This window comes from Botryllus schlosseri, chromosome 5 (genome assembly GCF_051294905.1).
Source record: "Botryllus schlosseri isolate E-star chromosome 5, Bs_hap1, whole genome shotgun sequence".
NCBI lineage: Eukaryota > Metazoa > Chordata > Ascidiacea > Stolidobranchia > Styelidae > Botryllus > Botryllus schlosseri.
In genome coordinates this window covers 12,659,973-12,687,964 of record NC_137240.1, presented here as the reverse complement: position 1 = coordinate 12,687,964, position 27,992 = coordinate 12,659,973, and the positions used below count along the sequence as shown (strand labels likewise).

The following is a 27,992-nucleotide window of genomic DNA, read 5'->3' as shown; positions in this document are numbered from 1 at the left end:
CATGGGAAAACTCGGAGCCGCACAATCAGCATAATAGTTTATTTTCATGAATGATCCAAATTAATAAGCATATAAAATAACACCAAACTATAAGACTAAATATTTATATCAAACAATATACACAGACATGCATAAAAGCATAAAATTGACAAGCTAACTCAACTACTCGCTTTACGTAAATATTCAACCGCGTCTGAATAATAACCTTTTGACAAATAGTAGCTTCTTTGAATGTCTCCGCCTTCCATTCTGAAAGATATGAGCATTGTCAAGGGAAATATTAGCAGGCCAATACATGAAGCAAAAAATTACTTGGACATCATAATACAACTGCAGCCAATTTGTAATTACGAGCTAAGGTATATCATCAACACTGTTGTGGTTTTCGACGAATTGAACATGGCAAATGGGATTGTTTCTACAGATTTGAAACATAGCTTATATACTTGAATGTTTGAAGGAACGACTTGACAGCTTACCCACGTCCCTTACGCGACACAATTATCTTCTATCAGCAGACATGACATAATGTTATACACCGAATTTCACTGTATCCAAGATTCTTCGGCGTTGTTAATCACTTGATAGCATAACTTACTGAGTCCCGTCGTAAAACTCTATATCAATACTGTCTTCATGGACTTCAAGAACTTTTCCAGGCAAGTAGATCATTTCCGTGATATCACGTAGAGAAAGAACATAGTCTCCTGTGGAAAAATCAATTGCATTGAATATCATCCGCTGTTGGCCAGTTACACCACGGAATATTTTCAACTTGGAATTGACACAGAATATGAATATCAGTCCATAGCTTCAGTAAGCTTTACGTACCTTTACTCAAGTCTCGCTTTCGACTCCAGCCTCCAAACATGTGATTGAGATATTGTTTCCCCACGTCACCATCAGTCCATTGCAAGGTATAGCGCCTTGACTTCTGAATTCTCCTTTTGCAAACGGCTGATAAGAGAAAAAACATGATCTATTAGCCACAGTAGCATGATCATGTATAACGGAGTAGAGCCAGCCTGATTTTTTTTACATATAGGTCCTGAAGTCGTACCCTGCATACCTTCAAAATTCTATAGTGACATTATGATGACAAATAATGAAACAATGTCCGAAATTTGAGTGGAAGAGTGTAGTTTATGTTATCGTAATCATCCTCACATATACCTACATCCAAAGCCATTCCTAGAGAATCGCAAATCGTTGAAATTCCAAACTGATAAATTAATATATAGTGATATTGGAATCAATCAAAATCAACATTTTGACCCAGGCCTGTTTTTCAGGGTTTACTGGTATTTACAGAGTTTCCTGGCATGTGAACATACTATCATTTGTTTTTTCTTGATGCTGATGTCGACATCAAATTTTCGTGTTTCTGAGTAGTGAATCAGCGCGTGTTATTACGTTAACGGAATTGAACTAATATTGTGATTATTTATCACTGAAATCAGAATCAGAATCGCCAATGACAAAAATATTTATAACAAGGTCACAATGATGCTGCGTGGTTACATTCTCCAAGAAAATGCCAGCTGCAGCACATACTTACACCGTGAAAGCAATAAACAATGAATACAATATATATGTGATTTACGATCGTGTAACGAAAAAATTCATACCTAGATAGTATCTTCCGTCCAAGTCATATCTGGCAATCACGATTTCACCTTCCCATTTTTTCTCGCAACGTTCAATTTGCATCACGTCACCTTCATACTTTGCATCCGTGATATAGAAAATCTATCACAAAAATAGGATTCGATACACAATTCGGATGTACAATATATGCTGATTATTAGGCGCCAGATAAAGTATGAAAAACAATAAGACACAGTATACTAGATTCGGTAGAGAGTCATTTACTCAATACTAAATTTACTAACCTCCTGTCTTGGAAGAGTTGCTTTATCCCCATCATAGAATACGATAACAAATTGATCTTTATGGACGGATTCAACGATGGCTGGTGCATAGCTATTTTGATACAATGGATGACGCCCGATTACTCTATGATGAGCCTAAAATGAAGTAGTGAATTTGTAAATAACTGTCTGATACTACAGAGACTGTTCCGGTATAAACGGAATTTTCAAAACGTCATTCCCTAAACTAAAAAATGGATGCTGTGGCTACACTTCCTGTAGACTTTTCTCAAACAAATTCACACTATATTACCATTCAATTAATACTTACCGTGATGGTGTATTTTGCATTTTCTTCAGCCACCAACACATCAGATCTGGCAACAATGGTCGTTGTGCCGTCTGTGTGGCGAATTCTACAGGTCCCATCTTTATTCGTCTTCTCAAGTAGTCCTCTATTGTAACACAAAAACAATATGACAATTTGTTCAAAACATAACACGGCATGTTTCTTACTGATAGTACCACCCATCATCAGACATCTTGGACAATACTTTCCTCTTGAGTAGATCTGAATGTAAGGTTAATATGGAGATGTTAACAAGATTTTCTCCAAGTACAGTGTGTATGAACTCTAGATAGTCAGTGTAATTGTCCAGAGTTACCAGACCATCAAAAAGCAACTCATTCTAAAGATGTAGAATGGTTTGGTCAGTTCATCACAAGTTACTCATCATCTTGAACTAACAGGACATATTTATTTATTGGTTACATCCTCCAAATACCTGATAAATTTATAAAAAAACACGCTCTATTACTACTAAAATTTGGTATAAGGAATTTACACTGATTAATTAGTTCCAATACCTATAGTGTGAGCATGAGCAGGCTTTAGTGATTAACCTACATTGCTCATCTTCAACATTATAAAGCATGCAAAATATATTTTAGACTGGTTGCATCACACTCGATCACAAAAAAGCAAAAAGTGACTAAATATAAAACGATGTGCAGTCTGTAAGTTGAAAATTACAATTTTGTGTCTCAAACATAATTATCATGTGTATCAGGAAAAGTTTAGCGAACAATAAATATCATGGATCAAGCCATAACCAATTGTAAGTAAGTCGATTCATTTCAAGCGAATGGATCCTGCCAATGCAAAGTAAAGAATGGTAACAGCTGTGTGTTTACCTTAGACAGAATCTGAAGAAATTCCATTAAAAAATATGATAGATAGATAGTTTTATATCAGTCATCAGAATATTGCATTGGTCCACAAATTAGAAAAACGTGTTCTGCTTTTCAAAATGTGAATTGTAAATAGTAAGTAGTACGACCTAAACACAGTTCTAGTAGAAATGGAAGCAACCCAAAAACATATTCAATTTAACAAGTAATGAATGTAGGCATAACCTACTGTGATACTTTTAAAAGGTAGAAGTACTTCATTATTGACCTCCTGGATATCGTGCACTACTGTGCGAATTTATGTCTGTCGTGTGTGCATTGTATATGTGCGCATGTGTATTGTGCAATGTGCATGATGCCGAATACAGCTCATTTTGAAGGGAAAATTTTAACAGGCGGAAAGTAGCTATTGCTTCAATATGCCGATAAGAACCTAGGTTAAGGAGGTTTGAAGATACCGTATGCACAACTGTTACGTATCATAAAAGACAAATCACAAGACACACACTAATCTATTAATCATTTTTAAGGAATCTATGAACCCGTCGTAAAACTCCAAAGTTGGAAAGAGAAAAGAGAGTTGAGAGTCGTAAGCAATTTGATATTAGAAAAATCGAGATAATCATTTGGTACACTGCGAATTCCTGATTAAAAGAAATAGTGGAGCACAAGTGAGGAATAGAAGATTTACTACAGTGTTAAATTAGAGGCTCTAAAAATGCAGTGCATGCCAAATCTCGCAATACTTACCAGATGTTTGCGTTCTGTATGGAAGTAATTGGACATTGAAAATCTGTCTCTTTTGAATTCATGACGTTGAAAAATAGGCATCAGCGCTCATTGATTATAGAATTTATTTACCAAGCAAAACCAGAACTGTATTTTATGGCAAGAAGAAACAAGGGGTGTATAATAATCAGTTTAATCACCAAGTCCAGTTCCATTAATTTAGATTCAACAATACCATCAAATTATATATCGTACAAACTCAACGTTACAGATTCCACACTGGATTTCATGACACATCAGCTTACAGCTACAAGAACTACTTATCAAACGGTAGCAACTCCAACAATGAGGCAGTTAGATATCACTTTTATTCTCTCTTCTTGATAGTCATTTTCTATGATAGGGAGTAGAGGTCGACCGATTATCGGCGCCGATATTTGGAACTTTCTCGAATATCGGTATCGGCCAATCTAGGCCGATATCGCGACCGATATTTTATATCTAACTACAATCTACCTTTTCTGAACTGATCTGCAATTCTGTATCATGTTTTGATTTTCGGGTTATCCCAAATTTCAACGAATGTTCACAATTAAGCAATAAGTCTTTTCGATTTCAGTTTTCTCGTTTGTTGTTCACCTTTCTGTGGCATGAACAAGTGCCACCTTGCCTAATATATAATATTTTTGGCGAAATAGTTCTCTGCTCCTTCCATATTAATATCGGCCTATGATATCGGTTATCGGCCTTGTGAGCGTCGAAATATCGGTATCGGTATCGGCCTGTAAAAATCAATATCGGTCGACCTCTAATAGGGAGTCATGAAAAAAGCCAATGAAGTTTGTGCGGACTGTAAGTTTCAATAGATCCTATGGGTAGGGGTAACGAATGCTGATTTCTGAATTGTATTCCCATCACAAACCAATTTAAAGTATGTGTCCATGCATGTCACACGGCATTAAAGTTAGGGTACAAGAGAACAAACTTTCAGAAACTCACTCTTTGACCTCTGATACCGGTCCAGGCATCGGTGATGTTCCGTTAGTAACTGTTTTCACCGGTTTCTAAATCGAAGAGCGATTGCCAGTAATCCAGAAAGGACGCGCATTTTATTTGATTTCAACATTGTAACCATCCTGTGCAACATAGTTCCAAACCCGTTTAACGATATGATATAGAATACAGTGGGGAATCTGTATCTGCAATACAGCTATAGGATATCCAATGTGCCTGGACTATAGCAGTTGGTATAAAATCAGCATTGGTGGCCAAAATATTCAGTTTCCTGCTGAAGTAGAAATGTAAGAAACTCTACTTAGTTATAAGTAGGGTGTTTTTTTTGTCAAAATAAGTCAAAAATTTGTCAAAATTGTAGCCACTTTCTACACGAGAATGTAGGAAAGTATCTTTTGTTGTTGTACAACAACAGATTTTAATTATTTCTACCATATTGCGTGATGTAACTACTGGAACTCTTCCTAGGTCCATATCTCGTTATCATAAAGTTTTTTCATGAAAAAAGTTGTCAGTTTTAAAGTCAAAAAAGTTTTTTCAGGCCAAAATACTTTGTAACGACAGACAGTTCCAACCATAAATTATAATGATAAGGAGTACAACAACATTATGTGGAAAAACACCTAATTTACATACATGAGGTCAAAATTTGATCAAGATTTATTTATTTAAGGTCAAAAAATGTCAAAATTTTAATTTTTAGGTCAAAATCTTCCCATTTTAGGTAAAAAAAATTGCCCTAGTTATAAGTAAAAGTAGCGATTTCCAAGAATGTAACAACTACTTCAAGTGGATGTAGAAAATTCAGATCTCAAAAGTACCCAAGTTGGCAGATTCAAAAATTTAACTGATGACACTGCAAAGAGTGCAAACCGATGAAATTTTCAAACATGTTTTCAGTTACCTTGATGCAAACATATCTCAAACCTATTCTCTACATTACATTCTCTTAAATTGTAAAAGAAATAAGTAGTTATAATCAAAAACTGTTATGTAGAAGTAAGTAGAGTGGTAAATTGAAATAAATGTACCATTTCCATGTAAAACAACTGTAGCAGTCTGCCGGCTGATTCAAACGCAGAAAAAAAACAAAGATCAAAGTGAAAAAGTATGTTGGAAAACATTAATACTGAATTGGAAGGAATCAAGCAATAGTTAACACTAGAAAAGGAAAATACCACAATTGCGATCGAAGCTATTTGAGATTATCTCAATGTGTGTTGGAAATATGAAAATCAGTTGTACGACAAGGTGTTCACTCAACATATAGAAGCAATAACAGTTAACTTACCGCACTGCACAGCTCTATTAGCTTGTCCAGTTTTGGATCCAAAATCTGCTGCAAAGGATCAATAACTTTTTTTGGATCCAACTCCACTTCGATTATTGTAGCAGAAGGAGTTTCAGGAGAAACAGGATGAGGAGGCAACGATGAGTGTGTGGAGCTACTATCGACACCAAAGCTGTTGAATTAGCAATTGAGATATTGAATACAGGCATCCGGGCAAAATGGCGACTGTCACAACAGTGAGTGTCATATTACAGATACATTTAATATAGCTAGCAATTCAATATAGCAAGCCATTCGAAATAGCGAATGTCTAAACACGGAGTGTCATTGTAGAGAAATACTCTACTGATAGATGTGAAACAAGTGACTGCACGGTTGAACAACAAGATATAGCTAGCAATTTCTGGTAGCTTCGTAAACAGATACGGTAATGTTATAGCTTGCAAACTGAGCGCTAAATTTATTAAAAGTGATCTTGAACGAATGCTATATAGTGGCACTGAGCTTGAAAATACAAAATAAATCTTGTCAGGTTACTGCAACTGCCCCAAAACTGTAATCCCATTATTGGTACCAAACTACTAAATCCAATGTAATCAATCCAAGTGAATGCTGCAATAACACGTACTTGCTATCCAAAAGATGAGCATTCAGGTCAGGCTTGTAACCAAGTCACTTGATTCCGAGTCGCATGTCAATTTGAGAATGCGCACTGACCCGAGTACAAGCCGAGTCAATACACAAATTTACTCGAGTCGAGTCCAGTCATTACAACCCTGGTTCAGGTGCAGAGCTATTTCAGTCATATTTCGAGTCCTATTCAAGACCTGGGTAGACACGTTATATGCGCAATAGCACCAAGCAATGAACTAAGCGGAGGGATCGATATAACTTGAACGAACCGGGTATTATCTAATTGTGACTGCCATCGAAAATGGTCACAACGATACATGATGTTATTCTCACGATCTAACATTTTGGCGCCTTACTTTAACGTGTCAATACACCTTTCAGAGCAGACTAGAGTGTTTGATCAAAATTGGCAAACATGTCACATTTGTCCACTTTTACTTGGTATTATAAAGTAGTGTTTATCAACCTTTTTCGGGAATGGTACACACTTTCAACGTTTACTCAAAACTTATACACCTTAGTTCACGCAATACACTGAATCGTTAATAATCCTAATTGGAATTCATCTGACCGGTTTAATGTAATAACTTGAAATCTTACTCTGCCCTCCTCGATAAAATGAAATCTCGTGTGACTTTATAACGATCTTTTTCGATCTTGAAAAGAATAGGACGCAACGCTCTCTTCTCCTTTCCGTTGTACAGCTTGATTATGAAATGATTTGGAAATTTCTGAAATGATGAATTCGCAACGTTGCTCGCATACGGAATGAACGATAAATGCGGTATGGTATATTACGCTTCGTCTATCGGGCTCCTCTATAACCCGCGCTGGGATGAAGTGCACCGGTTCTTTGGAGGTTGTTCGCGTTTTCGCCAATACGTAATCTCCCAACTGAAAATAGCCACGGTTCACAGTATATGTATGCGCCATTATCAGAGGTGGTATGTTAGTAATTAGCGTTGCTACTCAACGCTGCAAATTTCTGCTGAAGTAAAAGCAGAAGGAGCAATTATCCAGACATATCAAAAGTAGGGCTGGGCAAAATCGAGTACCTGAGTGATTCGATTCTGAATCACGTAATATGCTTCGAGTCGAGTCGAGTAATCGAGTATCACGCATTATGACGTCACAACACAATGTAATATGTCAAAGTTCAAATATGTACCTTTTATGCGACCACAAAGAATATAATTCCTGATATCCATCACATTAAAGTTACTTTGGCATATTTTCGACCATACCGATTTCATTGCACTTGGTGACAATGTTGCGGGATGATCATGACTTCGGAAATATGCTATTTCCAGTAACGTTCGTAGCTTTGTACTATATGTTTCGTATGCTACAATACGGCCAATCAAGGTTTCAAGGCTTCAGCAGTGAAAATTAGTATCGAAACTATAATTATCGTTGATAAATTAACTTTCAGTGGCGAGGAGCGTATAATTTCAGTACTCGAAAAAAAATTATTACTCGATTCAGATTCGAGTACTCGAATCATTGTGCCCAGCCCTAGTCAAGACTACTTCAAGTAGGAGTAGAAAAGTAGTATGAAAAGTTCTCGAGTAAGTTGTTTCCATAAGTATATATGGCTTATGGTTCGTACACTTTTGCCAGTTAATTAGTGGTGGCTACTATTGGAATTGCAAGATGAATCTTGGCGACCAATGCAACAAGACTAATGGCGATCCAAGTATGTACAATTTTCAAAATATATTCAGAAGTTACTGTGATAGCCCTGTCACGAGTTTTTTATGACTAGGGCGATTATTCTCTGACTTTATGTACAATAGTACATAATTTAACTACATGAGTTTTCCATACGTTAAAAAAACAAAAAAATTCCATTTTGGGTCAAACTTTTTCGTTTTTTAGGTCAAAAAATAACTGACATACTTATGACGATTTTCTACTTTACAAAATTCAATGTTTGAAGGTAAGTATTTTTGCCTAAAAAACTGCTCAAGTAGAGATGCAAAAACTCTAACAACATAACATACCCACTTGAATAAGTAGTGCAGGTAATAAAATACTAGGTTAAAGTGCTTCGTTACTGACCACCTCTGGCCTCTGGTCATGGTCAATAATATCACAACCAACCCGTAATGAAGGTAGCGAATTTCTGGAGCAGGGTAAAATATACTGATTCGCCGTCACTTGCTGTTCCCCATGATTGAATCGAACGTGAGAATAATGTCGGTCGATGCAGTTGACCAATATGGCGTCGTAGTAACAACCATCGAATTCGGACCTGTCGACGATGATATTCATGGGAAATTCTTCCGGGATACTTAAACAGTGCACGCACCTGGCTAGTACTGGTTTACCGGCGAGGTAATCTAACATACGCTGCACGTCATAACGATTCGGTAGTGGTGAAGGTGGTGTTATTGGTCTTGGTATTGGCCTTGGTCTAGGCTTGTCATCTTGTTTATTAATAGTAGCAGCGGCGGCACGTAGATCGATTGACAGTCTCAGATACTTCTCACCTGAACGTGAATTGAACTTGAGAAAAAGTTATTGAATCCATTCTTTTTCTCTATGAGCACCGGCACTGGGTATGCACAAACCACGGTTGTAACCAAGTCACAAGGTTCCGAGTCACAAGTCAATCTCCCTTTTACAGTTTTGACTCGAGTCAAGTCGAGTCATTTTCAATTCACCACCGAATCAAGTCCGAGTCCGAGTCATTGTTTTCACTGTTCAGTTTTGAGTTCAATCCGGTTCAACCAACTTTTTTCAACTCATCTCGAATGTTATAGAATGGATTGTAATTATAATATTTAAAAAGCTTCTTGGAGGTACAGAACTTCAATATACAATTGAATAGTATAGTCATATTGATATGAACCCGAATATTTTCGGCTGACAGCAACTAGTAAATTAACGAAGAAATTTGGGTTCATTTCAATATGAATATACTATTCAATTATAATATTGTAATTTTCCTCAGTCCTAACAGTTCCTGACCCTATTTCTCAAGGATCAGTACTGATAGACGAAATACCAATAATGAGGTGACTTAACTATACTTTGAAGTTACAATGAAATGCACGTCTTGGCCGTCCTAGTCTCAAATCATATGACTTGGTTAGAGTCATGAGCAATGACTTGAATACACGTCGAGTCAATACACAAATTGTATTGAGTCAAGCCGTTTTACACATTCGAAAATTTGACTCGAGTCAAATGGAGTCACCAAAAAATAGTGACTCGAGTCCGACTGTAAGCGGACCGCTGCCCAAATTATATGAATAGCAAATAAATGCAGCTAAAAGATCAAGGAATTCAAATTTTGGCAAAGATATAAGCATAGCTGCAGCTTCATTGATTCAACTTATTCCGTAATTATTAAATTTGTTTTCCTCATGGTTGATTACGATCATGCAGTAAACGTAGTGTGTGCTGTTGCAATAACTTACAGTTTATTGAAAGAGCAAGATCCAAAATCAATCTTGATCATGGGAGAGTAAATATATTTAGACCAGACTATTATCTACAAAAACCACCGTGGCACATACTGGACTAAAACTGTCACCCACCCAATGCTATCTCATCCAATAAGAGTTTGATTTCATGTTTAGCAAGCGGCCATCCATTTTCCTCCAATATTGCATCAATCTCTTTCATATTATCTTGATTGCCGTATTCCGGGCTTCTCACATAGAAGAAAGCGTCTCTGTCCGTATGGTATCTGAGAAGAAGAAAAATAATCTCGCCAATACATCAGATTTTGCCATATTATTCATCATCGACCCATATCATCGGCCTGATTTAATCGACTTATATTAGCCTTTCAATCAGAAACCTATCTTGGCCTTGAACATGGGAATAAGAGGCAGGCACATTGCAAAGAGACCAAACGTTACATAAGATATCATAAAAAGGCAGGCAATGAAAATCAAGTGGCATGTGATGGTAGATGAGTTCGATATGGCAGATGGTGGTCATGTGATATCGCGAACTGGCTATCATTGGCCATATAATCATGCATATTCCTTCACATAGGACATGTGTGTAGAATTCACTTTACCTAATATGCCTAACCATGCAGTATGAATTAGTGAAGGAATTTTAATATTCCACTTGATTCATGTTTACCTCAGCTCTATTGTGTAACATATGAAGATGGCTTACTTCTCCCGTTCTTTCTCCGGCAAATGGTCCCACACCTGTTTGTTCAGTCGGTCTCTGTATTTTTCCAAAAGAATTTTGAGTTCCTTCTCGTATCTTTCCAGATGAGCCGCGTTGGGATTGATGAGGCGAATCTCCTTCTTATTTTTGTCCGAAACGTGAGCGATCGGCAAAATCTACAAAAATTCCAAAAACAATTGTACCGATGCTGTGTACTGAAGTCGGAGTGAGTAGTCAATTCAATTCAATTCAATTTATTGCTCAGAATTTCATCATTTCAATACACCACAAGACTGCGATACAACGAAAAGATAGGAAGATGTCGAAACGGCTTGGAGTAGTCTTTGAAATCAGACACCCACCTCGGCCTAGGCGATGCAATGAGGCATGCACATTGCACACTGAATGAAAAGTAAATGAAAATAATATAAAAGGACATGCGGCAAAAAGAGGTGGCATGTGTCGGAAGGCGAGATCGATATGTCAGGTCGTGGTGCGGTAAACTTGAAGGCTGACTATTATTGATTTAGTAGAAATTGTTTGTATTAACTTGAACGTGGACTTTTTCGTAACTGAGTAGAAATATTCAACGTTACTTCTACTTCTACATGAGTAGCAACTGTCGTGTAGTCCCTACTATTGAAAAGATATATATATAATAAACTGTGTTAAGATGGATCACTTACATCCTCGAAGACTCTGGATAGGACATGCTTATTGATGATAGCGATGTACTTTGTTTTCTGGCGCACAACTGTGTCTCCTAGCGCGTCCATCAGAGTCATTTTCTTCGCTACCAGTCCGTTCAGTTTCAGCCATTCCTTGTTCGATCCCTTTTTAGGCCTGGGACTAGAAATTGAAACGTTGTGAGAGTCGTTGACTGTATCTGCTTAAGACACACAATGTACAATGTGACACAGAACACACAATACGATGAAATGAACAGATAGGAGATGTCTATACGACAAAATACGGTCTTTTAATGTAGCATCCACCTCGGCCTAATGTAACAGTGTTCGATGCTATCTTTCGTCTGTCTTTCTTTTATCAAACACTTTTATTTGCCTATTTATTTGCTCTTCATTTATCCTTCACTGGGTATTTCTGCGAGCTTTTTTGCAAAGTCGCCGTAAGAATAGCAGCATGACACTCTAGGCATTGGCTAAATACATTAGAGATGGCTGTAAGGAGTTATAATGAGGGTGTATCCAGTCACATTTTCGTACTAAAGATCTTATTTATCCACCCGTACGGTTTGTCTAATTTGCAGGCCAATACTTAATAAGATACATCATAACTTAATAAGATACAACTCTGATTGCTGTTCCAATATCTACAAGATCTACAAAACAAGAGCTAACTGAGTTTCCAAACTCAAACCGAAACAGGGCTGCTTGGACTTATGCTGCTTCAAGTTTACAGCAATTGATATAAAGTTAAATTACGGCAAATAATCACCTTTTCGTTTTTCCAGTTTTTCTATCCTTTTTCAGGGATGGAGATCGAGGGCTGCTCTGTCGAGAAATCGATCTGTAACCTGATAATTGTATTCACAAAAATTGAATTCAGAACTAGTTCAAACAAAACTATGAAGCGACATACTTCCCATGCCATCCATAATCTCCAAATCATTCCTGCCATGTTTGCCTCGGTGATCATTATGGAGTTCCGTAAGAAGGAATTGTGTCTGCATTCCCAATCCCGTGCTTGGTGAATCGGGTATGCATGCGTCTGAACTGAAATGACGCAGATCAGTAGCGAAAAAAAAAAGACATTCGGATTTTACTTGAGCCTGTGAGCAGAGTTCCTGATAACATTACTACCAGACTAGGAATTGAACATGTTTTATAAATTTAAACGGGAAAACTTCACTGCACAATTCCCAGTGCCATGATTATGAAATTTCTACCTACATGACTCGATACTAGGTTTATTGGGCAGCGTATGGTGACTTAAAGACACAGAACAACGATCTGCACAGAAAATTTAAGAAAAATGGGAGAAAGGTCAAATTGGACAGAAGTTTTGGTTAACACGCAACGCGAATTACAAAATCAAATACATCCACAATTTCCCCCCTCCAGCCGGAAGATCTAATTTTGAGAAATCAGCTCACTTGTTATATTCAATAGCCAGTGTATCTTCCCGTGGTGTCTTTTTGCCACCTTTATTCTGCAAGACAATGCAAGAAAATTTAGTGATTCGAGGTTCTACCGGTCAAAGATCCAACCACATCTAGGGCTTTGGAGCCGGAGCAAGGAGCCGGAGCCCCGAAGCCATGCATTTTCAGAGGAGTCGGAGTGGAGCCGGAGCTCTAACTCAAATTCAAGTGGAGCCAGAGCTGGAGCTGGTAGTTTGAACGGTAGCCCCGGCTCAGATGTATTTCATAAGATGCTTCTGCTTTTACTAATGGTTGAATTCACATAATTTTACGATAACCGTTCACAAGATCAAGAATTGTGGCCTCGTTGGCACCACATTTTCTAACTAACCAGTAACCATGTTCATACATAGGCACCAAACCTGGGTAGGCTGGATTTGCCGCGTTTACTATATCCGTAATTACTTAATTATGGGTATACCCGCAATTTCGTTTTCAGCACAACAACGATGGCCAATTCTATTGTTCGAAAAAAATAAAAACCATGCATGTCACGAAACAGGATTGATGCTTATGTGAGCGGAATAATTTAGCTAATTGGTAATGAGACGAAAATATAAGCGACGCCAGAGAATAAAAACGTGACCTTGCTGCACATTTGGCGGTGCGCAATGCGCATCCCGCACGCTAAGAAACATCGTCTCCATTCTGAATTGGATGATCAAATGCACGACCTTGGTTGATAGGTTTTTAATCGTAGCGCCAAATTGGACAATGTGTTATCGTTTATGCCTGCGAATTGCAATTCATTTCAGCGCATGATCGTCTACTCCAGTAACGATTTGAGTACGTAAATAGGGAAATGCGCCGAAGCAGCCCATATCGCCATTACAGTACGCATACAATGGTCGCGATGCGAGCTAGTTAATGCGATGTCCGAACCCTGCCCTGGTGTTGAATATAAGAGGGCAATTAGTGATTGGATGCGCGCTTTCCAATTTGTAAATATCAATTTCGTGTATTCATTCTTGTCGGCTTGATAGACTCGTATTCTTAAATTGTTGCGCAATATCATTTGCGAGCTTGTATATTAATTGGTTACTGACTTGTACAGTGTACATCGTTGCATCAAGTTGTCGAATATTGTTGGAACACCTTATTCTCAGTGTAACTAATTTTGAGTTTATTCGATTCGTTTGAATGGGAACCTATATTCCACTAAACTTGATCGACGACGGACAGACTGGTAACGAGTGCACCAATATCGAATTTCAAACCATTGGGTATATTTGGTAAAAAGTGGATTTCTGCAGATAAGGTCGCGACGTGCGCTCATTTCAGCAGGTATATTAAAACAAATCGCACCATTTCAAGATTAAATTTCAAGATTAAATTGGACTGTATGACTTGATATTAACGAGCGCAGTACCGGTATTAAAACGTCAAGTCACTGTTTTAACGCTGTACGTGTACAACTGCACAGTGTGCATGCAATGGCATGGAGTAAAGTGCGTTCTTGTGCGAATATGACGTCATCGACAGACGAAACGAAGTAATTATCACGTTACAGGACTTTGCATACCCCGAAAAAATGATGTTTTCTAGCAACGGCTACAACTGAACCATGTAGTTGCCGGAGCAGTGCTTATCAATGAGCTCCGAAGCTGGAGCCGGAGTGAATTTATGATAAAAGAGAGCTCCGGAGTTGGAGCAGGAGCAGTTTAAAATTTAAGACTGCTCCAAAGCCCTGACCACAACGCAAGCCTTGATTTCGTTGGCAATTTTACCTTAATACTAAAACTACATAGTTTATTCTGAGCAATGTTCCCTCTAAGCTGCGCACGTACGCAATTGCGCGGTGCTGATACGGTCTCTGCGCACAAAAAATCCGAAGTGAAGACCTTATTTTTATCGTTAGGCACTCTTGTCCAAGGGACCGTGCAGTGAGTTGGTGAGTGCGCACAGAATCGTGAAAAATTAGAGGGGACATTGATTGTGAGGACTGTAGTTACGCAAAGTACCATCTTACCTTTGACTGTTTATTATACTGCCAATCGAGTTTGACACACTGAGTTCGAAGATCGGACATCCGCTTCAAAAAATCTTTTCCTCGCTTCAATTCTTCTTTTAATATCAGTACATCTTCACTCTAATCAAAACAATTCAAGTCATAACCTTCAGTAGCAGGAAATCACATTGGACCATACCTCATATGGCAGAGGACCCATCCCAACTCCGCCGTGTGTTGTGTAACAATGGTACCTTCCTCCGCTGTCCAACGCTAATTTTTGCAGGAATTCATTGGCTTCAATGTCGTTACAGTTAAAGGCGATGGTGTGAATCGGAACCGGTTTTCGAAGCTTGATTTGACTCAAAACACAGTGCGGTGGCTGCGAAAGAGATGTAGTTAACCACCGAGTGCGTTCAGCCCCACTGAATGATAGACATCTTTAAATATTATGAAATTGGATGAACTAAATCGCTATTCTAGTGATGAAATGCCGATATTTATTTATCAAAATCTTACTCATGCCACTTTACTCGATGACATTTGCAGAGAAGAGTCACTTCATTTTTATCACTTGTCCTTTTAAATATCCTGTTACTTTTCATTCAGTGCACAATTGTACTGTACAGTGTACATGCATCTTATTTACGTATTCTCGGCCAATGTGGGTGTCTGATTGAAATGCTACTCCAAGACGTTTCCATACCTTCCTATCTTTTCATTTTATGGCGATCTTGTGGTGCTTTGAATTGAGAAGTGATATAAAAAATGGTTGAATGAATGAATGAATGAATGATTTGGATTTCAAAAAGGATTTGGAGACTTCACTGGATTTCGGTCAAATATCGATGGATAATTTACAATTTTCATGCGATCTCTGAATACTGGAAATCAAATTGAATTCGGGCATGGATTTGGATCTCACGTCCGAATCGGGATTTGAAAATATTAAATGTGCTCATCTCTTATCTTTTGATCTAATGGTATTACTTCTGATAAAATTTTGACGGATGGAGCACTATTGTCTGAAACTCAGAGGAGGAAACTAAACCGAGCTCAGCATCACTTCTGTTTCATATCTGAAATTTTGGCTCCCTTGGGGTAAATGACATTACTAGGAACAGTTGGTTATTACCTAAACCCTGCGATTTGCTTTCAATATTCAATGTTCAATCCATCACTTACATTTACATTACAGATAAAATAGCTTGGATTTTTGTGTGCTAAAATGAAAATGTTACCTGGTCTGGTCTGCCGTCTGTTAAAAGGTATATTCCTTCGGTGTTTGGGTCAGAGAGAGCAATTTGCAATGCTCCAAGAGTATTTGTACTTCCTTCCGCTTCTAAACCTAAACAGGAAATTATGCCATGTGATGATCGATTGAAGAAGGGTTCAAATCATAATAGAAGGTAGGAATAAGATATGCATTCCTGAAGACATATCTGATTACGCGCAATAATGAATGAGGATTCCATGATAGTAGGTCGCATCTTTAATTTACTAATAAAAGTTTACAAAATAGGTATATTCCTACCTCCGCTTGGAGTTGTTTTACAAATCCTGGCACGGCATTCTACTTGAGGATAAAATTTTAAAGTGTTGCATCTACTTTTACTTTGCTGCATCATTTTACTTCCCTCAAACTCAGGCAGCAAACTGGGCAGGCGGATCTCATAATCCTGACAAGTAGCAAAAGAACGTGACAACATACTTTGCACCCAGTTCCACGCTTTCTTCAATGTTTCCTCGTCCACATTTTCCAGCCTCGGGTTGAACGAAGTTGCTTTTGTGTCGAACTTGACCAAATTGAATTGGGACTTGTGGCGAATTTGTTCCTGTAATCATGAAAGCATGGGAGCGTAAACTTAATAACAAAACATATATCCGGGTATTTGCGCATTGTGAAAAGCAATCAGAAGAAATAAATAAAATTCAAATTAAACATCATAATACAACCTTAAATATGAAAGTAGAGGGTGATTCCTCAGGTTTTCACTAAAATTTCGACGAGTTATCATATGGTTTCAGCCTTTTGATGCCTGATTTAGATTTAGATTTTTTTCATGCTTACCTGAAACATTTGCAGCAATTTTTCTTTCACAGTGTTAAGATTTCGAGCCATGGACGAAGACGTATCGATTAGAAAGTAAACTCGGTCTTCCAGTATCGTGCCAAATACTTCCCTGCTACCTTGCTGCAGCCAATCGATCCTAGGGTGCGATGGAATTTCTATGAATATATCTTCACAAACAGGCAATTTTGAATGCACCTTTGCTGGATTTTTCCCAAAACGTTTTTCATTTTCCTCTCGTAATTTCGGTATAGTTCCGCCGACACGTAAACGTGGACCACTTGGTTATCTTTCCACATAATGTGCGGGAAATTCTTGCAATATTGCGCTTCGATGAGTTTCAAGGCTTGTTGCTAGGAATAATACTCAATCTTACTTTGCAGTCGAAATAAGGAACGGATAGGCCTAACACTGTAATATTTTTCAATTAAAGCACTACTATAAGCTACTGTACATAATTAAAGTCAATATGGCAGTAATCACTTGCATATCAATGGAAACGGATACGGACATGGACAATGGACATACAGCATACTTCATTACATAGGATGCACATTGCACATGCACAGTTGCACACATTACACACAGTGTAATATGTCCAACATAGCAACTATTGCAGAAAAATTGGTTAAGTGGGACAAAAATTATCAACTCGATTAAAATATATTCACTAGTGATAAACCATGCAGAAAAGAAAACACTATAACTACATATGCTTTATAAAAGGCAATTTACTGAATGACTGTTCAGGGTATTCATGTAAAGGGATGACTTGCTGAGACCAACCCTCAAAAGATTTTGATTGGAACGGAAGTGGACACAGATGATATAGTGGCAAATAATGTGTGTAGGATTTATAGTAGGTGATAGTAATTTACAGTGAGGTGTGTATATTGCAACAACACAAAGAGCCTGTCCCTTCGTAAAATTCGAGTCTTTCATAATCATTTATCATCTTTATCTCAGCAAACAAACTACAATGAACGACGGACGTCTTCCCAAAAAAGGCAATAAATCAAACCTAATCCTAACGCTAACACTGTCTGCGCATTACACTAAAGTAATAAAATACCTATGCAAACACTATTTGGTCAAATCCCATGTCACAAGTTACTTGATGGGAATATAACATGTCAAATTATTTTTTATGAGTGGGATAGCCTACTTAGCAATTCAGAAATGTCTCATGGACACACCTGCAAAGATGCGTCTGTATACAATTATTTCAAGGAGTGTAAAGCAAAGAAGCATGCACATATTAACACATCTCAACTTTAAAATACAATATTTCAGTCATGTGGGTCATATGCTGTATTAATGCTCCAATCAGAGGCTCATTTCAAGACCAAATTCACCAAATGAAGGCATTATCACTTACAGAATCGCCGTAAGTCAGGTCCCTGGGACTCCTTTGCAATTCGATGACGTCGTCAATGTGCCGGAAAGCAAAACCCGACAGAGCTTGATAAATAGTAAGCCTTTTTGCATTGAGTCCGTTCGTACGGAGCCAATCTTTCGAAGAAAAATTTTCTTCACCTCTCCCCGATGGGATATCCATATTTGATTCTGACGTTACTGAAGAAAATGCAAGTGCAATGTTGAAATCACGATATATAGACTTTGATTAGATATTCCTTGCAATAGAAGAGATAGTTAGAAAACGGCTGGGTAGTGAAGATAGCACCATGCAAGGTACAGAGTCACCCTTCAAGTAACATTATTAAGGTCTGTGAGAAATCCATAGTCATATTGCTAGAAAAATGCTCATGACATTCTTTAAAGTTATATTGATTCTATCAGCACGAAATACATATTGAGATGACAATGCATTGTATATATCTAAAATCCAAATCCTTCTACCAACAGTTCATTGCTTATATTATAATATAGTATTTTTACTGGTAGTCTTGACAAAAATGAGTTATCCAAAATACTTATTCTTTAGAGAATAACAAAAAGAATGATTTTATTTGCAGTACAATGTGTGCTTTCCAGTTTCTATGAATGCATTGTACTTATAGAAAACAACAAAGACCTGCTCTCAAGATAAAAATTACAATTATTAATCAACTGTGAAACAACTATGCTCTGATCATCTTGCATTCAATCTGCAACGGATCACCATGAACCAAACTTCCTCACTTTCAGTTCAATTTGGTATATTGAAAAAATATCACCATCCTCAACTATAAAAAGTATCAATACAGAATACAGAAGCTAGCAAAATGAAGTATTAATGTCCTGGTTTTATAATAGAATAACTATAGCCTGTTAAAAAAACTAGCTAAACTCCTAAATAATCATATTGCAGATGCGACCTCTCTGAAGTTGACAGCAATACTGTAGCTCATTTCCACTGCGAGATTCCAGTATGGCTACATTCTCTATGACATATATGCTTGCAATGGCAGGCAGCAAAAATGTACCAGTGATAGATAAATATTTGAATATAAAAAGTATATGGATCATCCAATAAAATACAACATTGCACAAGTTTAACCTCGATAAATCAGGAATGCGATAGGTCATGAATCTCGGGCGGATCATTGTGGGATATCTACATTTCCATACAACCTTATATTTACTGAATCACTCATTCAGAAAGGTCCTATTACTGATTGACCAAGCCTTAATTTGACTTCTTTTGTTAACAGGAACACAGAAAGAAAATATAACTGAGGAAACCATGTCAATATTCATAGCTCACCTTCAAAGGTGGATGCTTCCTCAATATTTGCAATAAGACTCTGAAGATCAGTGAGAATGTTTCGAGCCTTTTCCATTTCATTCCAAACTAGAAACACATCCTCCCGAACTCCGGCACCATGCGGTAGGCCGCCCCTAGTCTTTTGCGACAGCAACTTGTTCGGTATAGCGCTCGACGATGATTTACCCAAATGAAAATTCGATCTGTTCATGACATCGTCCTCATCTTCATAAGCGCTTTTCACGACGAAAGCATGGAATCTGAACACGGTATCAGTTATCACATAGAAAAGCTTCTCTGCTTACTTTACGGGAGATTCAGCAATCTCATTTTCATCACAGGCTGCATCAGCGTAATACTTGGCTCGAGTTGGCAACACATATCCTCAGATAGTGGATAATGGGCATTGAGTCCACGGCAAAAATAGGCTGCAGTGACACTGACATTATATTTCCACACATGGTTACATGGAATGATATCAAAGGTCACGTTTGGCTCACGGGAAAATAATTTAATACATTCAGATCTCTAGGTATGTGTACGATGACAGAAAAGCCTTGCGTATATAATCATAATGCAAGAAATCAACCTATAAATGAAGTCACAAAACACTTCTGTGTTACTATCGCTAGGATATAAGCCATATCTTTAACAAAGCTCAGATAAGTATTTTACACTACCAAACAGATGAATCATGACTGCAATGGAAAATATGACAAAACCTTTTTGCCAAAGTAAAGGGTAGGTACAAAAATATTTTTTCCGAGACAAATCATCAATGGCAAGAATATCATATACTTGAAAAAGGACAGGTTGATATGAACTTCTCAGACAGTTGATTGTGATCATTTATGGTGCTCCCTGCTAGGCAAAATAGTCCTGTGTGCCCGATGTATTAAGTTGTTTAGTATTACTAAATCGATCGTGTGTGCAAAGCTAAAAATAAATTACCTTCCACCAGTTTCCGAAGTCATGTCTTTTAAAAAGTTGACTGTATTCGGTTTAGATGCGTTGAAAGATATCGCGTGCAAAGGCAATGGACATTCTCTCAATTTTTGGCGCAAAAGTTCTTTGGAAGATTCGTTCACGTCTCCCTCGCTGAAGAGGTAAATTGCTTCGATCTGAAAGGAAGAGTTGTCGCTTTGCGTCAAGTAAGCTAGTGAATTCTCTCTTTCGGTGACAATTTGGTGACATGCGGAAGGTGAAGGCAAGGTTCAGTTCAGTTTCAGTATATTAGTTTAAAAATGATTCTTGTGTTACATAGGGTTTTTATAAGCAAACTGTTGGACTCGGAAGTGCTGAAGTGTTCAGATTTCAACAACTGCAATATAACACGAAGAATTACAAGGATTCAAACGATAGTTACTTCATTGCAGTGCTAAGCAGTCTGATTGTAACCATGTCACAAGGTTCCGAGTCACAAGTCAATCTCAATTTTATAGTTTTAAACATAAGACCTTGGTAGCTTTCACACTCTATTTAACGTCCACTTGCGAATGAATATAACTTTATTAGTTACATGAGCTCCTTCGCTTTAAAACTTGATTAAGAAGCGGCGCTCCGAAAGCTTGTGTAACTAATAAAGTTACATTCATTCGCAGGTGGATGTTAAATAGAGTGTTAAAGCTACCAAGGTCTTACGTTTATATATAGGCCTATCGTCCGCTATCAGCACAACAAAGCATTTTTATAGTTTTGACTCTGGTCAAGTCGAGTCATTTTCCATTCATCACGAAGTCAAGTCCGAGTCAATGTCATTGAGTAAGAGGGTCGAGTCCAAGTCATTGTGTTCACTATTCAGTTTTGAGTTCAATCCAGTTCAACCCACTTTTTCAACTCTGCTCGAGCGACATAGAATCACTCGCATTCATAATATCATAATTTCCCTCAGTCCTAACAGTTTCTGGCCCCCAAGTTTCCGAGCATCAGGACTGATAGACGAAATATCAATAATTTGGTGACTTTACTATTCTTCTAAGTTACAATGAAATGTCTGTCTTGGCCGTCCTAGTCTCGAGTCCTGCGCAATGACTCGAGTACAAGTCGAGTCAAAACGCAAATAGACTCAAGTCGAGTCATTTTACACATTTGAAAAATTGACTTGAGTCAAGTCGAGTCACCGAAAAATCGAGTCATTACAACCCTGGTGCACAGGGTTAATATCTGAGCTCCTTTACCTCTACTGATATGTTGTGTGTAAGTTTAATATGTACAATTGGAAAATTCATCATTGTGAAGTGGATATATTTGTTGCTTTTCACCACTAAGTTAGCATACTCCAAGTGTTGAAGATCATATGTAACCCTGTAATCAATTGTGGTCCAGAATGACTAAAAACACTAACTTACCGTATCATCTTCCAAAGCTCGAACGACTGCTTCAGTACAGCATGTGTTTGATATTTCTACCATTCGGTCGAGTTGCCTCACCCATTTTTTGGCATCATCGAGAGTTACATCACTCACTGGAGTGGCACGCTCCTTCCATTCGACCATATCATTTTGAGCCCTGCGTGGTACGATGAAAAATTGTATACGAGCCACAAGTAGAGTGTTCGAAAATACATCGTTCATTTACCGAATTAAATTTATTTTGGCAAGTTGCGTGCCTTGGTCTTCCAGCATTTCGCAAACTGCCTCGATGTACATTTCGAATTGTGATTGCACCATTGTCGAGACGTCAAGAACTATGCAAACGCAACGCTCCTACAAATTTGAACCGAGATGTTAACAGTCTCCGTATTCGATACCACAGCTACACAAATTTACAAGGAAGCCTGTCATCATTTGAAATTACCATCTACACCTTCTACAATCGAGCTAATGAAATATTTTTTAAATTTAAGACTACCAGTAATCATAGCATACTGGTCCACACGATGGGCCTAGATTAATAAGGAATTGAGCATGCAGCAGCACAGTTCGGAGATGTTGCTCAAACGCGATTTGTAGCAGCGCCGATAAATTCGGTTTAACAGAGCAGTTCTGCTCGTAGCAGAATTTCCTCTAGCCAAACGACATATGACAGCTTTTAATATAAGAATACAATATCAAGGCTCAATGGAAACCCATAATTGCTCCTTTCGTGAACAATATTTGGCCAGTTTTGTGCCACTATCGAATGTGACTATGGAACGGAAACTCCCGTTTCCCATTGTTAAGTCACGCTCGACTGAATCTAGCGACTTTGGTCAATCGCAGCGCAACGATCGAACAATTTGCCTTAAGTTAAATGACATATCACACTTATAGATACTCGACTTTGATAACGAAATTACTAGACTAATCAGTCAGTGGTAATCTTGAAACTTGCTACAGTGTTAGATGACATCATCAACATATACAATTTTGAAGCTAGTCGCTCATCTGGGTATGCAACGCAATCAAAATCCACATGACCGATAGCGGCTTTTGCGAAAAATCCGTTACGCGCTAGGCTGTGCGCACCTATATACTCGACTTCGATAACGAAATTATCACCCTACTAATCAGTTTGTGGTAGTCTTGAAATTTGCTACAGTGTTAGATGACATCATCAAGATATACAATTCGAAAGCACAGCAGCACAATTAAAATCCACATAGACCGATACCGGCTTTTGCGAAAAATACTTTACGCGCTAGGCTGCGCGGTGCGCGCACCTATGTCCTATTTACTCGCGTAAAATCTATTATGCGATAGCGATAGCGCACTTTGCGCGAACCTACAAATACACGCAGCTTCAAATGGGCATTTCGGCGTCGGCCTGTATTTATCACCATATGGGGGCCCAAGACCAACGTTTTGGGGGGCTTGACGAAGTGCTGTTACGGTCCTGCATCCATAGGCTGCGGAACAGATCTTACGCAAAAACCTGTGTTGCTCTATAGATTTTGAAGGTGTTTCCATAGCGGGAGAGATGACGATATTTCGTATCTATTTTTCGGATTATGCGTTATAACTCAGGGATTTCTAAAACTAAAACTAAAAAAAGTTTTAGAAATCCCTGGTTATAACTCTGTGCGAAATTTGAAGGCTCTTCCTACACAGTTGGATTAGTAATTTCGTTACCGAAGTCGAGTATGTATTGTATTAGGTGCGCAGTGCGCACAGTCTAGCCAATAACGGATTTTTCGCAAAAGCCGGTTTCGGACTATGTTGAATTGTTGATTTTGATTGTGTTGAATACCGAGATAAGCGACTAGCTTTCGAAGTGTATATCTTGATGATGCCGTCTAACACTGCAGCAAGTTTCACGATTGCCACTAACTGATTAGGGTGGTAATTTAGTCATAGAAGTCGAGTGTATAGATGCGCGCAGCCTAGCCAACATCGGATTTTTCGCAAAAGCCGCTATCGGCCTATGTTGATTTTGATTGTGTTGCATACCCAGATGAGCGACTACCTTCCTAATTCTATATGTTGATGATGTCATCTAACACTGTAGCAAGTTTCAAGATTACCACTAACTGATTAGTCTAGTAATTTCGTTATCAAAGTTGAGTATCTATAAGTGTGATATGCCATTTAAACTAAGGCAAATTGTTCGATTGTTGCACTGCGATTGACCAAAGTCGCTAGATTCAGTCAAGCGTGACCTAACAATGGGAAAACGGGAGTTTCCGTTCCATAGTCACATTCGATAGTGCCACTAATATAGTTTTGGAATTCTACAAACGAATTTGAAGAATTTGTGCGCTAAAGAAAACCTATCAGTTGCTCGAAAAGACATAAATATCTGGACACAAAACTCACAGCTACAAGCGAACAAAAATTCCGAAAGAAGCATAATTCTGAGCAAGTACAAATATATTCAATAAGTATATTTTACAATAATTAATAATTAAATTTTCATCCTACCATGCAATTTTAAATTATGCCCAAAATACAGCTAGATTGAGCCCCACAATTTATTGCATTGCAAAATATCAAACCTGAATCACTCCGAAGATTTTCCGACTTCCGCTAGTAAGCCATTCCTGCCTCCTCCTCATCAAATGCAAGCATTCTTTCAAATGTTTTTCGATGTCTTTCAAAGTCTCTTTAGAGGCAGTTATCTGTATGTCAAAAAGCGACGATTGACTAAATAAATCAGATTGTTGACTCGAGGATGGGGGTTATTATCAGACAGGGATTAACCTTGCACATTGAAACTTGATATGTCGCATAATTAGTGCCAGTTGGTGGTTTTGGTGTCTACTTTTCATATCCTATTCAAGTACTAAATATATGATATAGTATAGCAGCGGGCTAATTTAGTCTGGTGGCAAGTACTTTGTCCACTTTATAAATGACTGAATGTATACGAAAGGTTATTTACTAACATTATATGAGTTTCCTGTACTTCCTTTCATGCGATGGAACAGTCCTTCTCCATAATATGAGCCCACCGGCTTATTAAGTGGTTTCACATAATCTGCAAAAAAGAAATGAAGTGTGATAACTTCAACACAAAAGTATATCTAACCGCAACCGGTGAATAACTTGATATTATCCTTTTTCCTATGGCTACAAATACATAGCAAGATTTTTCTTTAAAACTAGATTGTGTACAGTTACAAACAGGGGGAGGGATTTTTACCAATACCTTATCATCGAATATCAATCGTCCTTTCACAAAATGAAAGACTTGAAATCAAACAACAATTGCATTGTTCCTCCATAATACTACAGTTATGTGTTGTTTGTAAGCCCTGTGGCTGCACAAGTGGCCACGGATGAATAGGCCTAAACGTTTCCAATGAGAACAAACTACAATCTGATTGAGAGAAAATGACATTGAATCATGAGGACTTACTTTCAGAGTGCTTAAAGCCAATCCTGGCTAATATCTGCTGCAATTGTAACTGGTTTCGTTTCAAGCCGTGAAGTTTCAGCCATCTTTTCGAACTGATAAGGCCTCTTACATCTAGTTCCCATTTTGTTGGCGGCTTTGCGGGTTCAGCCGGCTCTCTGGCGTCATCGGCCCATGAAAATAGGTTTTCTTCTTCTTTTTGATCTTTGTGACTTAAGTTGAAGGACGGAGAAGCGACTGGAACAAGATTACATTAGAATTGGTTACAATATTATTAGTATTATTATCTGTCTCTGTCTATTATTTTCATCAGCATAACCACACAACGTATAATCCCATGCACAATACGTAGCAATGCACTGATATGAGGGTGCCAAAACCAACATGAGTGGTGAATTAATTCAACACCTTATGGCAATGATTCCCAAACTGTGAGTCGCCACAGACTCTGAAGTGTGCCTAGATTTTTTTTGGAATTTTGAAAAAATCTGTATAAATATTTCAAACAAGGCATGTAGACAAGCATATGTGATTTAAAAGCTCTCTAGCTGCTTCACTAGCTGACAAATAACCCATGTGACGAAAAAACAGCTATGGAACTGCATCATAGCATTGAATTTGCTGTCAACAACTTTAGACAGGTAATTAATCTATTTTGACATGATGAATCATGCAGTATGTCTACAGAAGAAACCAGCTCAATGATTTACGAAACGACCCGTTTTCAAAACACTATATCTAAGACTCAATTAACTTTATTTTTGTGACATTATCGTAGAGTAATGGCATAACATGAAATGATGCCATCTGGCACTGCCACAGCAATTGATTGCATATCATATATCATTATATATATTTCTTTCATGCACGACGCTTGGATTGGATTGCACTTAATTACAGAAATAGCATTCCCATTATTCTCCACAAGACCTTACTAAACATTTCAAAGGGAATTCGCTCAACAAATAGTGAACAGTTTTATGTGATATGTGGAAATGAGCTTGGTATTTACAGAACAAAGCATAGGTTGGCCAAGGAGGATATGCGTTACCTTCTGTCATTGTAAATATTGGATCTTGATTCCAGTGAACTCTCTCTTCAATGTGATATACACCCTCTGCTACGATGTAGTATCATCTCCTAAAATCAGGATTATTTCTTATCCACTGTAATATAACAAATTATACCATTGAAAATTAACCAAGCTATGTTAAATGTGCGGATGCATCACAAAACTCCTTGCGAAAATGGCACACCTTATATCTGTTTTGCAATTGAGCAAATTAATTCATTTTTAATCTCGCTATCTGCTCTACTAAAAATTTTCAAACTGTAAACGTTTTGCATGTAGATTTATAATACATAAATTCTCTGAGATATCCACCCAAATATGTGACTAATGAATACTAGCACCGTCTTGAACAGTAAATGTGTCAAATGTCAATATCGGTAAAAGAAATATGATTCTGCATTATCTTACACTGTGATTTTCGTGCAACTTTATATTGTCATCTCTAGATGCACCTATGTCCTACCATGAGATAAGTGTACAAGAATACTTTATTTTATGATACGTCACTATAAGATCAACTGTCTAATTATTTTTAGTGTAGTCACTAGAGACATTTTGCAGTTATTGAAACAAGCATCCTTAGAGAAAGCAAATCAGTTGACATAAAATTGATGCGTTCATATGTTTAAGCACTAATGTGATCCTTATTTAAAATATTGTTCTATAGCTACGGATAAAAATCTTTTCACAGCTCATCTTCTAAACAGTGGATTTTGCGGTTTACACAAAATTAGGTCATTCCCAGATTCACCATTGTACCGGTATGTGCTCACGTAAAATTCAGTAAAATTATTCGATTGCGATATATGCTGTGAGGAGTTTTCTCCCGATGGAATATTGCCAGATTAACCATTTGCATCATATAGTTTCAAAGAATCAAATTCTCCGAATCTTATGTTGACATCAAAGTAACTTCTCTTTTTCTCTCCCGAACATAAAAGATTTCCTTCTTTTTTATCCATTCATACATTCATTCATTCATTCATTCTCATCTCTTAAAAACCGATTCCCTTGCCACTTAATACGTGACTGTATTTATCATTCACTTTGACCACCGTACCTCATTTCGTGCGTTCAGCGCAATATTATTAGCTACGGTATCATTTGCAAGACAGGTGGCTGTTACAGTTTCATGGTACCATTACAGTATACGTATCGACCCGTTCTTGAACTTGCCATCAAAACAAACTAAAGCAAACCGTGTAACAATAACATATTATGCCGCAATACAAATTAGGGACAATCCAAAACTCACACGCACTGTTACCAAGCGTACTATGTGCCCATAGAAACTGAGCCTACTGACCGTGTCGTCTATCAGCTGTGATTATTGCAATCGCTGATCCATGACGAAAAACATCACACGATCGAAAAATTGCAAAATCGGCAAAATTT

General features: G+C 37.8%; 1 protein-coding gene across 3 annotated transcripts; it reads right to left on the bottom strand.

Moving 5' to 3' along the window:
* Positions 1–20: 20 nt before the first annotated feature.
* On the bottom strand, positions 21–26,728 carry LOC145439041 (von Willebrand factor A domain-containing protein 3B-like). Of its 3 annotated transcripts, XM_080316501.1 has the most exons (35): positions 26,577–26,726; positions 25,529–25,762; positions 25,056–25,147; positions 24,666–24,788; positions 22,331–22,458; positions 22,102–22,261; positions 20,705–20,874; positions 19,754–20,013; positions 18,425–18,621; positions 17,245–17,399; positions 17,047–17,185; positions 16,687–16,810; positions 16,217–16,323; positions 15,175–15,357; positions 14,997–15,116; positions 12,983–13,038; positions 12,469–12,602; positions 12,325–12,403; positions 11,553–11,715; positions 10,870–11,042; positions 10,275–10,426; positions 9,041–9,221; positions 8,833–8,983; positions 7,528–7,623; positions 7,330–7,460; positions 6,097–6,268; positions 4,791–4,855; positions 3,813–3,826; positions 2,388–2,442; positions 2,203–2,326; positions 1,893–2,027; positions 1,629–1,749; positions 832–957; positions 599–707; positions 21–249 (listed from the first exon to the last, which is right to left on the bottom strand). In XM_080316501.1, exons 1-35 carry the CDS (start codon positions 26,584–26,586, stop codon positions 159–161), a joined length of 4,530 nt encoding a protein of 1,509 aa, XP_080172627.1. In that variant the 5' UTR covers positions 26,587–26,726; the 3' UTR covers positions 21–158. The 3 variants fall into 3 exon arrangements, with proteins under 3 accessions (XP_080172627.1, XP_080172628.1, XP_080172630.1); XM_080316502.1 differs by lacking the exons at positions 21–249; positions 599–707; positions 832–957; ... (1 more) ...; positions 1,893–2,027; positions 3,813–3,826 and having other exon boundaries at positions 26,577–26,728; XM_080316504.1 differs by lacking the exons at positions 21–249; positions 599–707; positions 832–957; ... (2 more) ...; positions 2,203–2,326; positions 3,813–3,826 and having other exon boundaries at positions 2,388–2,448; positions 4,783–4,855; positions 26,577–26,728.
* Positions 26,729–27,992: the final 1,264 nt, after the last annotated feature.